Source organism: Cordyceps militaris (assembly GCF_000225605.1).
Source record: "Cordyceps militaris CM01 unplaced genomic scaffold CCM_S00007, whole genome shotgun sequence".
In the NCBI taxonomy this organism is placed as follows: domain Eukaryota; kingdom Fungi; phylum Ascomycota; class Sordariomycetes; order Hypocreales; family Cordycipitaceae; genus Cordyceps; species Cordyceps militaris.
Genome location: NW_006271975.1, coordinates 2,692,999 through 2,705,475, shown reverse-complemented (window position 1 = coordinate 2,705,475; position 12,477 = coordinate 2,692,999). Strand labels below are relative to the sequence as shown.

At 47.6% G+C, this 12,477-nt stretch overlaps 5 protein-coding genes across 5 annotated transcripts; 4 read left to right on the top strand and 1 right to left on the bottom strand.

The window, feature by feature from the left end:
- Positions 1-3,133: 3,133 nt before the first annotated feature.
- On the top strand, positions 3,134-4,294 carry CCM_09073 (Chalcone isomerase, subgroup; the record flags this gene model as incomplete). The annotated part of the gene is made up of 1 exon (XM_006674207.1): positions 3,134-4,294. One exon carries the CDS (start codon positions 3,134-3,136, stop codon positions 4,292-4,294), a length of 1,161 nt encoding a protein of 386 aa, XP_006674270.1.
- A 433-nt stretch (positions 4,295-4,727) lies between these two features.
- On the bottom strand, positions 4,728-5,519 carry CCM_09072 (glutaredoxin Grx1, putative; the record flags this gene model as incomplete). The annotated part of the gene is made up of 3 exons (XM_006674206.1): positions 4,728-4,897; positions 4,974-5,072; positions 5,225-5,519. The coding sequence occupies 3 exons, from the start codon at positions 5,517-5,519 to the stop codon at positions 4,728-4,730; spliced, it is 564 nt and encodes a 187-aa protein (XP_006674269.1).
- A 595-nt stretch (positions 5,520-6,114) lies between these two features.
- CCM_09071 (BAG domain protein) lies at positions 6,115-7,707 on the top strand (the record flags this gene model as incomplete). The annotated part of the gene is made up of 2 exons (XM_006674205.1): positions 6,115-6,135; positions 6,619-7,707. The coding sequence occupies 2 exons, from the start codon at positions 6,115-6,117 to the stop codon at positions 7,705-7,707; spliced, it is 1,110 nt and encodes a 369-aa protein (XP_006674268.1).
- A 261-nt stretch (positions 7,708-7,968) lies between these two features.
- Positions 7,969-9,573, top strand: CCM_09070 (60S ribosomal protein L16; the record flags this gene model as incomplete). The annotated part of the gene is made up of 5 exons (XM_006674204.1): positions 7,969-7,983; positions 8,491-8,760; positions 8,831-9,038; positions 9,069-9,122; positions 9,176-9,573. 5 exons carry the CDS (start codon positions 7,969-7,971, stop codon positions 9,571-9,573), a joined length of 945 nt encoding a protein of 314 aa, XP_006674267.1.
- A 1,224-nt stretch (positions 9,574-10,797) lies between these two features.
- Positions 10,798-11,412, top strand: CCM_09069 (tetratricopeptide repeat domain containing protein; the record flags this gene model as incomplete). Its single annotated transcript, XM_006674203.1, has 1 exon — positions 10,798-11,412. One exon carries the CDS (start codon positions 10,798-10,800, stop codon positions 11,410-11,412), a length of 615 nt encoding a protein of 204 aa, XP_006674266.1.
- Positions 11,413-12,477: the final 1,065 nt, after the last annotated feature.

The following is a 12,477-nucleotide window of genomic DNA, read 5'->3' as shown; positions in this document are numbered from 1 at the left end:
TTATTTTATTACTTTTAAGACTATTATAAGCTAACTAGTATTAAGCCTTTAAGGTATTACCCTTTAAAGGTATTATAGTAAGCCTTTTATAATTATAAGTTATAAGGCTTTATAGGTCTTATAGCTATTAAGGCTTCTTTATAATTATAATCTTATAAAAGCCTAAGCCTTTATAAGTTTATTATTATTTTATTACTTTTAGAACTATTATAGTTAATTAGTATACTTAGTATTAATATAGTACTAGTATAGTATACTTAATATTAGTATAGTATTAGTATAGTACTAGTATAGTATACTTAGTACTAATATAGTATTATTATAGTATATTTAGTACTAGTATAGTACTTAGTATACCTTAGCTAGTAGTCCTTTATATATTCTATAGCCTTTAGAATAAAATGCCTTTACTAAATATAGTTTATAGTATAATTTTTATTTTCTATAAAATTTATTTATATAGGTTTTTAAGTTAAATTACTTTATAAGTAAAAAGTAGAAAATATAGTAGTTATAAAGCCCCCTATATAGTAGTAAGGCCCCCTATATAGTAATAAGCTACCCTATACCTAATATAACTATAAGCTACCCTATACCTAGTATAACTATAAGCTACCCTATACCTAGAAGAAAAAGGTAACTTAGGTATATTAATAAGTACTATTATACCTATTAGTAAGTAGGAGAATTAGGCTACTATTATAGTATATTATAGTAGCTATAGTAGTTACTACTTTTCCTTATAGTTATTATTTTATTCCTTATAGTTATTTCTAGTTATTTTTCCTAGTTAATATAGATTAAGTAAGAGTAATAATAAGCAGCTTTAAAGCTAAAAGAATAATATCCTATTACCTAGTATATCTAGTACTTACCTATACTATATAACTAGATAGAAAATATATAATATAATAACTTTACCTCTTACCCTATATATACTCTATTGGTCTTAATAATACTAGGTTTTTATCTATATCCTAGCCTATATCTAGCCTATACTACTCTAGCTAGCTAAGCCTATTAACTACCTCCTCTCCCCCTAGGTTTTTATCTATATTAAGGGGGCTATATCTAATCCTATATATTTCTAGACTAGTTAAGCCTATTATCCTTTTATCCTCTTAACCTCTTAGTTCCTCCCCCTTCCCTCTATTTTTATTTATATTAAGAGGAGCTATATCTAGCCTTATAAGTCTTTAGGCTAGTTAAGCTTAACTACTACTATAGTCTCCTAGCTTCTATAATACCCTTACCTTCCCTCTCCCCTAAGAGTCTCTAGCTCTTATCCCTACTTATTATCTTTTTTTACCCTTAATACCCTATACTTTATCTATATAGGTCTAAAGTATATCCTATAAAGAATATTATAATAATACTCCTAGGGTTATCTTTAATTTTTATTATTATTAGTTTATATTATATAATAAGACTTAATAAATAAATAAATATATTTTCTTTATAATTATTAGCTTTTAATAAAGGCTAAGTAGTAATTTTAGCTATACTCTATTTAAATATTTATAGTTATTATTATTTTTTACTAGCTAGTATATAATTAATAAGTTATTATTTTAATTTTATTTATAGTTAATAAGACTTTATATAAATAAGTAATTTAGAGCCTTATTAACTACTAGCTAGTAGCTAGTAAAGAATAAAAAGTACCTTTCTTTTTTCTTTTTTTCTTCCTTTTCTTCCTTTTTTATTATTAATATTATCTTTTTTATCTTTATTAGTATATCTTCCTTCTTTTCCTTTTTTACCTCTTCCTTCCCTTCTATATCCTTTTCTTTTATATTTATAGCCTTTCCTTATTAAATCTTACTATTCCTTATTAACTAACTTTATATAACTACTCTATAATATCTTATTTATTAACTTTTACTCTTATATTTAACTAAAAGAAGGCTTTTAGTCTTTTTACTAGTCTTTTTAGTTCTTTAGCTATTAGTATTATAGCTTCTATTTACTCCTATATATACTCTTCCTTACTCCCTATACTCTTTATACCTACTAATATACCTTACCTAATAGTTAAGAACTTATAAGGTATTATATCTCCTTCTATATTAAAGCTTTTATATAAGTCTAGGCTTATAGTTCTAAAATGCCTTATAAAGAGTATTCTTAATTAGATTTACCTTACTATAGCTTATTAGTCTATTACCTAGTTTTCTTAGTTTATTCTAGGTAGCCTAATCTCTCCTATAAGTCCCTATTAGCCTCTACCTTACTCCTTACTCCTACTCCTCTCCCTCTTACTCCCTACTAACCTCTTATCCTCTCTCTAGTTTCCCCGCGACTTTCGGCGTTATATTGCCACTTCTAAGGTTCCCCCTTATTCTCTTGCCAGTCCCGCGAAGGCTATAAAGACTATATCGCCTGCTTTATCCCCCCTAATTTAAAAATATATAGGCTTTAAGGTAGAGTTTTTATTTATATTATTATTTTAATTTTTTAAGCTTAAAACTAGAATAAGCTAAAATAGTTATTATTTTTTAAATTAATATATTAAAAAAAGAGAAAAAGAGATTAAGAATATTTTTATATATTTTAAATAAGTTTATAAATAAAATAAAAGTTTTAAATAATAAAAAATATCTTTTATTATTTACCTTTTAAGTTTATAACTTTTATAAATTATATAAATAAACTAATATAAATATTAAATAACTAATTATAATTAAGAATAATTTTATATAATAAAATTAAAAAATAATATATATTAGAATTTATAGTTATTTTTATTTTATTCTTTTTTAATTAAAAAAAGAAATTCTTTTTTTTTTATATTTATTTTTAATTTAATTAATTAGTTTAATTATACTTTTTTAATATATTTTTTTATTATTTAATTTTATTAGTAATTAGGATTAGTTTTTTAAACTTAACTCTTTTATCTATATACTACTATCCCTTTCTAGCTTTCTACTATAAGTAGGTCTCTAGCTAATTATGCGTATTGTGATCTCTACTTAAATCACAACACTCTCATGACGTAAATCTGGCACCACATGGCAGGCAACTTGCATCATCTCGAATCCCATCAATTGCTGTCTCAATCGACGGCCGCATTGGTGCCTCACGACAAACCTCCAGCCTTTCGCCCGCTACCGAAATCGAATCGCCGACAATGCTACGCCCCGCGACACTCCGACCCCTCCAGCGGGCGGCTCAGCAGCCCGCCCTCCGGGCCGCCCGTCGCACAATCTCTTCGCGTGGTTCGTCCAAGCTGACGCAGGAATTTGACCTCAACAGACTGAATTCGCAGCGCCGTGACTACGACCGCAATCGCACGGCGTTTCTCACCGCGGGCGCCGTCGCCGGCGTCATCTCCTTCATCTACACGGCTTGGAAGCTAAAACAGGCCATTAGCGAGAAGAACGCCAAGGAGGGCAAATCCGGCGCCGTCAAGTTCGACGCCCAGCCCAACATCCCGACGGAACAGTTCAAGACCGAGGCCGGCGAGCTGCGCAAGATCATTATCCACGACGAGGACGGTAACGAAGTCGTTCCCACCGGCAACAGCACCGTGCCGCTGTTCCCGCGCACCATCGATGTCAGCCTGCCGCTCGACAAGAAAGAACAGAGCCCGCTCGCGGCATCCATCAGCGACTCGGCCGGCACTCAGTACACGCTCGTCGGCCTGGGCATGCGCAGCGTGACCTTCATCGGCATCAACGTCTATCTCGTCGGGCTCTACGTCGCGACGCAGGATATTGCCCGCCTGCAGCACTACCTCGTCAAAAACGTGAACCCGGTCGCCACGACGCTGATTCCCTCTGAAAAGGATACGCTGCGACAGCGGCTGCTGGACCCCGTCGAGGGCGAGGCGCTGTGGGACGCCGTCCTGCGCGACGCCAAGCTGCGCAGCGTCCTCCGCATCGCGCCCGTGCGCGACACCGACTTCCACCATCTCCGCGACGGCTTCGTACGCGCCATCCAGGCCCGATCCTCGCTCGACAAGCCGGCGTACAGCGACGAGGCCTTTGGTACAGCCATGAAGAACTTCAAGGTGCTGTTCAACCGCGGCCAGGTGCCCAAGAAGCAGGAGATGCTGCTGTGCCGCAACGAGAGCGGCGCGCTGGCGGTAACGTACGACGCGGGATCCTCGTCCAAGCCACAGCGCGAGGTTCTCGGCACCGTTGCGGACCCGAGGCTCAGCCATCTGCTGTGGCTGAATTACCTGGCTGGCAGCAAGGTGGCGTCCGAGCCCGCTCGCAAGAATATCGTCGAGGGCGTCATGGAGTTTGTGGAACGGCCGGTGGGCACGGTTGCGACACAGGTCGTATAGACGCGTGCTGTGCTCAGACTTGCGCCTTGCAAGGCGTGTACAACCTGTATTATTAGGTGTGGTGATTACAAAAGGGCATGCAATGCTCGTGGCGACGAGTAGCACATAAACCACTCAGCGATGTTAGATTTGAATACAGTATTAATGTTGCGTGGTACAGCGCTATCGATTGCACGCGGCCTTATTTACATGCGCGAGTATACACGCGGATAGCCACTATAGATGCACTGACGCAGACGGGAGTTGGACACCTGAAAGTTTGGGTTCGACGATTTCAACAAGACTATTTTTCTGTGTTTATCAAAAAAAAAAGGCAGCATTATGCCACTCTATAGTCTAGCACTGAAAACCATGCCTAATCAGTCTCCAAATTTGCAAGCCGGGTTCACCGGATATAAAGATTTAAATGGGGTATTCATGTAGTTTCGGTCGCTTACGCCTTGAGAGCGCCGGCCTCGGTCAGGAGAGCCTTGAGCTTGCCGGAGCTGCTGAGGCTCTGCACGTCCGAGTTGCCGCCAATGTGCTTCTTGGCGATGTAGACGTTGGGGACGGTGCGCTGGCCAGAGATTTCCTGGAGAGCGTCTTGCACGGCGCTGCCGTCAGCTGTTTGGCGTGTTAGTATATACGATGATATTTGACGAATGGAACCATGGAAGCCATGGAAGCCATGAAAGCTTACACTCTTCGTCGAGCTCGACAACCTTGAAGTCGGCGTCCAGGGAGCTGAGCAGGCTCTTGGTGGCCTTGCAATAGGGGCAGTAGGACTTGGAGAAGACCACTATAGAGCGATAGCGTTAGCATATAACCGGACCAGGTGCGAGCTGGCGCATTGGGGACGGAGATGGGCGGCGCAGCGGGGTATGACGGCATGGACGCGAGGGGTCGTGATGGTGGCTGGTGATGGTGGTAGTAGTAGCAGGGTTAACGTACCGACGGCGTTCTCATCAATGAGCTTCTGGGCTTTCTGGGAGGCCATGGCGACGGATTGCGGTGAGGGGGAGGAGAAGAAGTTGCGGAAGAAGTTGAAGTTCATTTGGGAGGGGGGCGTCGATGGACGGCGGGCAGTCTGGTTAATAAGTAGCTTCGCCGTGGGGACTACTGAAAGGTACCGCCGTTTGGCGGGGAACGTCGCAGCAGCAGCAGTCGTAGTTATTATGAAAGCGGGGCGGCGTATTGACGCTGCGCGAAATGCTTGCGTCGTGCTGGCAGCGGTGGTGGTGTGCATTTGCAGCAAGGTTCAATCTGGTGATGCAATTGGCGGGCGGACGGAAGGTAAGGGTGTGCTTTGAAATCGAGGCCTCGGACGAATTGGAGCCGTCCAATGGGTGGCAAGATGACGAAATGGGCGAGTGGGTTTCAATGATGCAATTGCAACAGCGGTTTTTTTTTCTCCTATTTGTCCGTCTTTTTTTGTGTACCTGAACTGGGTGTTTACAGAGGCGGCAACCCGCTATTATTATATCGGTACAAATTACAGCGGTCACTGTGGAGCATCTTCCAGCCAGATTCCAAAGCGTAGGTTACAGTGGGGGGCCATAAATTCCGTACGGTTTGTTAGGCAATTTGTATGGTGAACCGTACGGAATTTCGCAACCCACTGTACCAACCTTCTCGGCGATTCCCGCGATCTGCCTGTGATGCCGGATATGTCATGCCGAAGGTGATGGAATTTCTCACGCCTTGCTATGGCGCGAATCAGATTCAGGAAAAGATGTGCGTCTTTTTCGATAGCGTTTTATGTCGACTTATCCTGAGTGTTGCTTCTCGTCAAGTTCCTCTGGCAAGACCCATACAGCCTTCTAGGTTCGTACCTGATCACAATGCCATTGTTGCTCGATCTAGTACTATGACAACAAAATCAACGAGATCTATTAAGAAAACACAGATATCGAACAAATGCACCTAAAGCAACCCGAAATTACGCCTCACTCGATGCCAAATCTACAGCACGTGCCTCCATCGCACCTCGATCAACCCGGATGTTCCTACAGGGTAGGGAGCCAACGGCGCTGCGCCCCGCTGAAAAGAATTGCACCCTGGCCTCCCTGGTGATCCAGCATACATTTCCATCTGCATCGACTGCTGCCCAACCCCGCGCCCGCTCTCGCCAACCCTGGGCACACCTACACCCGATCACGACTAGTCGTACGACTCGACGACAGATCTGACCGTTGGCAGCTCTTACCCCGGGGCCCGCCTCTCCCCCGCCTCAGCGCAAACGTCCTCCTGACGCAACACCGCAGCGCGACGTCCACCCTCCCTTTCACATCCCATCGCGTCGTCCACCTGACAACCTCCACTCCAGGCAAGGTGTCCTTCCATAGGCCACCTTACCACCCGACGACAAGGTGGATTCTGCCCGCGCTGCTGTGGCATCCTCCGGTGCCCTGCAGAACATCGGCAGCTACATCACTGGCACCCTCGACTCCCTCTCGACCACCCTCGAGTCTTCCAACCAGTACATCACAGGCACGCTCGGCGTCCACCCCTCCCTCATCTACACCGCCGCTGCCGCCCTAGTCGCCGTTCCCGTCACAATGTCCCGCTTCAATTGGTCCCGGAGCCCCTACGGCTCCCAGCCCGGCGGCGTGCCCACCGTCACGGAAGACGACTACACATACATGACCTCCCAGGACATCGATGACGCCGGTCGGGGCCCATCAGAAAGCGTGCGCCGGCCATACACGGCTGAGGGCGACGGAGACGTGATCATTATTAAAAGCCGCGGCGTCAACTACCCAGCACACTTTCCCCGCCGCTCCATCGACAACGGCAAGCTAGAGGTCCACGACATTGCCGAGCGCGTAGGGCTTCATATGAAGTTGTCGGAGCACGAGATACGCTCCATCAAGATCATCTACAAGGGCCGCCACCTCAAGGAGCCGTTGGCGCCCGTGCGTGACTACGGCGTGAAAAACAACAGCGTCGTCATGGCTATTGTACCCGAAGGAAACGACCGCTACGACATCTCCGACGAGGAATTGGTTGTCGTTAACGAATCCAAGACCCAGAGGAAGAATAGGAGGCGCAAGGAGGCCAAGAAGCGCCCTGCCGGGGACGGCGACGCCGCCAGCAGCCCTCATGACAGCACCTCAAACGGCGGCGCCAAGTCGCCGTCACCCGTGCCTGGCGCGGCCGGCCAGAGACGCATCGACGAGCTAGCCAACGAATTCGCCACGAAGTGGCTACCCATGTGCAAAGAATACATTGCCAAGCCGCCAGCCGACTCCAAGAAGCGCCGTGAAGAGCATACTCGTCTGTCCGAGACGATCCTGCAGCACATCGTGCTCAAGCTGGACGAGGTGGATACGGAAGGTAACCCGGATGTGCGACAGAGCCGCAAGGACTTGATTCGTACTGTGCAAGATTTGCTGAAGCAAGTTGACATTGCGCGAGATTCTGTTGGCCAATAGACTTGCTCATACTATACTATCATCATCCCTGTTCTTTCTACTTGCTTTTTTTCCTTCTTTTTAAACTTTTGTTTTGCCGGCCATTGGATGCACAATTATAGACAGACTGAGAGGACAAGGCAAAATCTGGGGCTGTTGGAGCGAAATGAGATAGAAAAGGTGACGCAGATTGTGTATTCGGCACAGCGAGGATAGCATTGAGTTGCATAATGTACCTAGATAGACCAGGCCATTGGCTAGGCAGTTTACCGTTAGAGGGCGATGGGGACGAAACTGGTATGTATAGCTGGCTAATACCAACAATCCAAGTCGACCGTTTCGGACGTTTACAGTGTGACCGGACCTGCCGCTCCGCATCTGGTCACTGTCGTGTCACTGGTCAGTGACATGCATTTCCCCGCCTCCCAACACGGACTGAAATTGCAACACGTGATTTCGCTCCATTTCTTGGTGGTGGGCTGCGGCCAATCCTCGGCAAGCAGCACAGCTAGGTCTTGGTGCCCTAAGCACTCTTCAACCGTGAGCCCTGTTCGCTTGCCAGAAAACTCGACCCTAGACCAATTACAGCTAGCGCCCCTCCAGCCAGAGGCACAACCCAAGCCCTCAAGCACAGTGTGCACGACTGGATTTTCTTCCGTAAATCGCGAACCACTTCCTTCCGCCCAGGGAACGACACACCAACTAACCCACAGCAAACCACAGGAAACCAGATTCTCGTTTCGCCTCGAGAGTTTGTTCAGAGCTGGTCGACTTGGACATTCTTTTCTTCTTTTTATTTCACAGTTAAAAAGAAATCGATTTACGATGTCTTCCTTCGAGCCTGTTGTGAGTAACTACCAGTACTCAACGGTCCGCCTCTTTCAACGCCCGCACAAGATCATTGCGACGGATTTCGAAGCTTCATGGGATGAACGACACGATGCATTGGGGGACATAGCATATTTGAGTCTGCACCTTTTGGCAAAAATACGACCGACGCCGAAATTGACGCCCTACGTCGCCATGCATCCACCCCGCGAATTGCTAGATAAACCGTTGCTTTGGGACTTGATCGCTTGAAAGATGGCTGGAACCTTCGGCTCAAGGGAATGCGCAGAGAATTGGACTAACGGAATTGTCATAGGTCATCGTCGATGGCAAGGGCCACCTCCTCGGTCGCCTCGCCTCCATTGTTGCCAAGCAGCTCCTCAACGGCCAGAAGGTCGTCGTTGTCCGCTGCGAAGCCCTCAACATCTCTGGCGAGTTCTTCCGCTCGAAGCGTACGTTGTACCATTTATACCCAGCGAGCGACTCGTGTTGCATTGCACTCGCGCGCATTGGCGGCCTCGATCGTAAATCGAAGCAATACTAACCTCACACAGTCAAGTACCACGCCTACCTCCGCAAGATGACCCGTTTCAACCCTACCCGCGGTGGTAAGTTTATTCTCCCCGCGCGCTTCTTCCAGCGCATACACTAACTTGCGAAGGTCCCTTCCACTTCCGCGCTCCCTCCCGCATCTTCTACAAGGCCATCCGCGGCATGATTCCCCACAAGACTGCCCGCGGTGCCGCCGCCCTCGAGCGCCTCAAGGTCTTCGAGGGTGTCCCCCCCCCCTACGACAAGAAGAAGAAGATGGTCGTTCCCCAGGCCCTCCGCGTCCTCCGCCTGCAGCCTGGTCGCAAGTACTGCACCGTCGGTCGTCTCAGCCACGAGGTTGGCTGGAAGTACCAGGACGTCGTCGCCCGCCTGGAGGAGAGAAGAAAGGCCAAGGGTGCCGCCTACTACGAGCGCAAGCGTGTTGCCGCCCGTCAAATCGCCGACGCCAAGAAGACTGCCGCCGGCAAGAGCCAGGCCTCCAAGAAGCTTGCTGCTCTCGGCTACTAAGTGGCACATCTCGGTCTCTAAAAAGAGAGGGATGTCGCTCTCGCATTGTCTAGTCATTTGTCGTGCGTTTCATTAGATTGGCGCGGTGGTTCATCGGGAATTACAAACATGGTTTTGCTGCTTGCTACGTGGTGGCAAAGGGATAGTGGCACGGTTTTCATTTTGGGGGAAGAAACGGATGATTGTTTTTATCCTGATGTTCTATGTGAAACTCTTTGGTTTTGGTTGGAATGGGCCTCCTCTGTCGCAAAACTGGACAGGCAGAGAGGCAAACGAGGAAGAAGACGAAAGGAAAACAAATCAACCCCCAGTACAGAACAACAACAATCCCAAAACACACTTCACAAACGAGACAGAATCAGCAATGTGGTTTGGTGAACGAATGCGACATGAACGGCGAATGGCAGATGGCTGGACAATTGCGGACGACCTCAAAACGGAAACGACGGAAAGACAATCAAGACAAAAAAACATACAAAAAAGGACAAACAATGTAACCGGTCAATTGGTTTTTTTATTCGGTTTATAAAATGAACGGTTATTTTATCCCCGCCAACCCACGACTGGGCTTTCTTCCCTTCTGCTCTGGATGAAGTGGAAGGAAGGGGTAATGTCGAGGAGGGAGAGTAGGGGTGGGCTGCTGCATAGGAGTAGAAATGGAATGCAATTCTCATGATCACTTTATCTGCCTTTGCTATTTCCTCAGTGACTTGAGCTAGCGAGCTATGTGGGCAAGACGACACGGTCTAGGTATTGTGCCGCGATGTGCTAAATCTTCAAACGATGGCCTCCGGAGGGCGCATCGCCGGCACCGCGCCTGCAAGAATTGACCTTGCTACAATAATGGTGACAGACTACGGACTATTAATTTGTGATTGGCAATATGTTGCTTTTGAGTTTTCCACCGCCCATAGCTACTGGTGCTCATGTGTTAGTATAAATTAGTGTTAGGGTATTAGTGCGGTCCACCACTTCCCCCGGATCATGTGGCGATAAGATAGCGGGCTGACGGCCGTGGCGCGGTGAGGTGTCCTTTGTCGCGGCTCCGCTGGCCATAAAATTGTACCTAGCCGCAACACCGAATAGCTCATTCGCCCGAGCTTCAATTTACCACCCACCCAAACCTTGTCCACCACCTCACTCCGGTTTCGACTTCCGAAACACCGGCAAGAGCCTCAACTTACAATAACTCCCAAAAACACCACACTCGAGTCAGCTGCCACCATGTCGGACCTCGATCACTTTGACCTGGTTCCCATCGCCTTCAACAGCGAATCCCGAACCGTCTCGACGGGGCGGACCTCGCGCGCGCTCAACGCCGAGCTCGCGACGCTCAACGAGCTGCACCGGGCCATGCTGGCGCTGGACACGCCCGGGCAGGTACCGCCGCCGCCGATCCCCGTGAACCCGAAGCGCACGGCGCAGGTGACCAAGATGCGCGACAACGGCAACAACGAGTACCGCAAGCAAAAGTACGACGAGGCGGTCAAGATGTACTCGCTGGGCATCCAGATGGCGCTGGGGCGGCCGCAGTGGGAGCCGAGCGCGCTCGTGCGCGAGGAGGTCTCGGGCCTCCTGGCCAACCGCGCGCAGGCGCACATGGCGCTGCTCAACTGGCCCGAGGGCGCCGTCGACGGGCTGGCGAGCGTCGAGGCGCGGAGGGTCGGCAACGCCAAGGCGTGGTGGCGCAGAGGACGGTGCTTGTTCGAGATGGCCCGCCTGGAGGAGGCGAGGGAGTGGGTGAAGGAGGGGCTCGAGGTCGAGGGCGAGGAGGCGGACCTGGTGAGCCTGCTCAAGGAGATTGAGGCGAGAATTACGAAGCAAAAGGCGGCGCTGTAGGTGGCGAAGGATGGGCGTTGGAGCGCAGACGGATTGGGGGTATCATGACAGCAGATATCATAGTGGACGCCAGGGCGTCTTCTTTCATTTGTCTACGTATAGCGTTTCTTTTCCTCTAGTTCTGCAAAATAATAGAACCCGTATTTTCCCCAAACAGAATACAACATGTACTTAATACCTGGTGTAAGTCTTAAATAATAATATGAAGCTATTTTGAAGCACTGCTGCAGTTGTTGGTAGTTTCTGTGGTTTCGTGGTTGAGAAGACGTCGACGAGGTGATTTCCAGACGGAAATGAAGCGATGCCATGACCTTGTAACTCAATCGGTACATGATGCTCCTCGCTCGCCGTACCAATCCCATCAGTCATCTTCCTTCGTCTTGGCTCGAACACCACACTGGGGAGCGTCGTCACTGCGTCGGCTCATGAGGTGGACTGCAAAGTGGGATATGTTATAAGATAGAAATGCTCCTTTTCATAACATGTACGACCATAGCCGAGTGAAAAATCTGGATCCCGTCTGATCTCCGAACGACAACCGCTTGAGCGCCAGATTAGTAGTTGGGTCGGTGACGACCAGCGAACACCGGGTGTTGTACATTTTGTCTTTTTGACCCAATGCTTCAGGTTTTTTGCCAGTCTATTGCACTGGTAACAGAAATCTATGTTGTCAAGGTACGGAGCAACACCACAGCATGCTACAGTCGGTCTTGGCTCTGTGTAACGAGCTGTGTGGTATCTCAATTATTCCATTCATGACAAAACGGGTTTCTTGTTCCCTTGACTTTTACCACTGAGATGTAGCGAGCTCGATCTAGTTACCTACCTAGGTAGGTAGCTTGCGATGACCACGGGCCGTCACAAGTCCTAGAAGGCCCTCAAATCATCTTGCAACGGTCCTGTATTCCCGCCAGGGGTCTACACCGCGAGTATGATTACCCCGTACACATTTTACCCAGCGCGTACAGCATTGACTGGATTTGCGTACTCAAAAAGAGATGGCACCGTCAGAGGCCAGGTTGGACAGCGTACACTGGGGCCTGCTTAGGGCCCAAAACCACACCA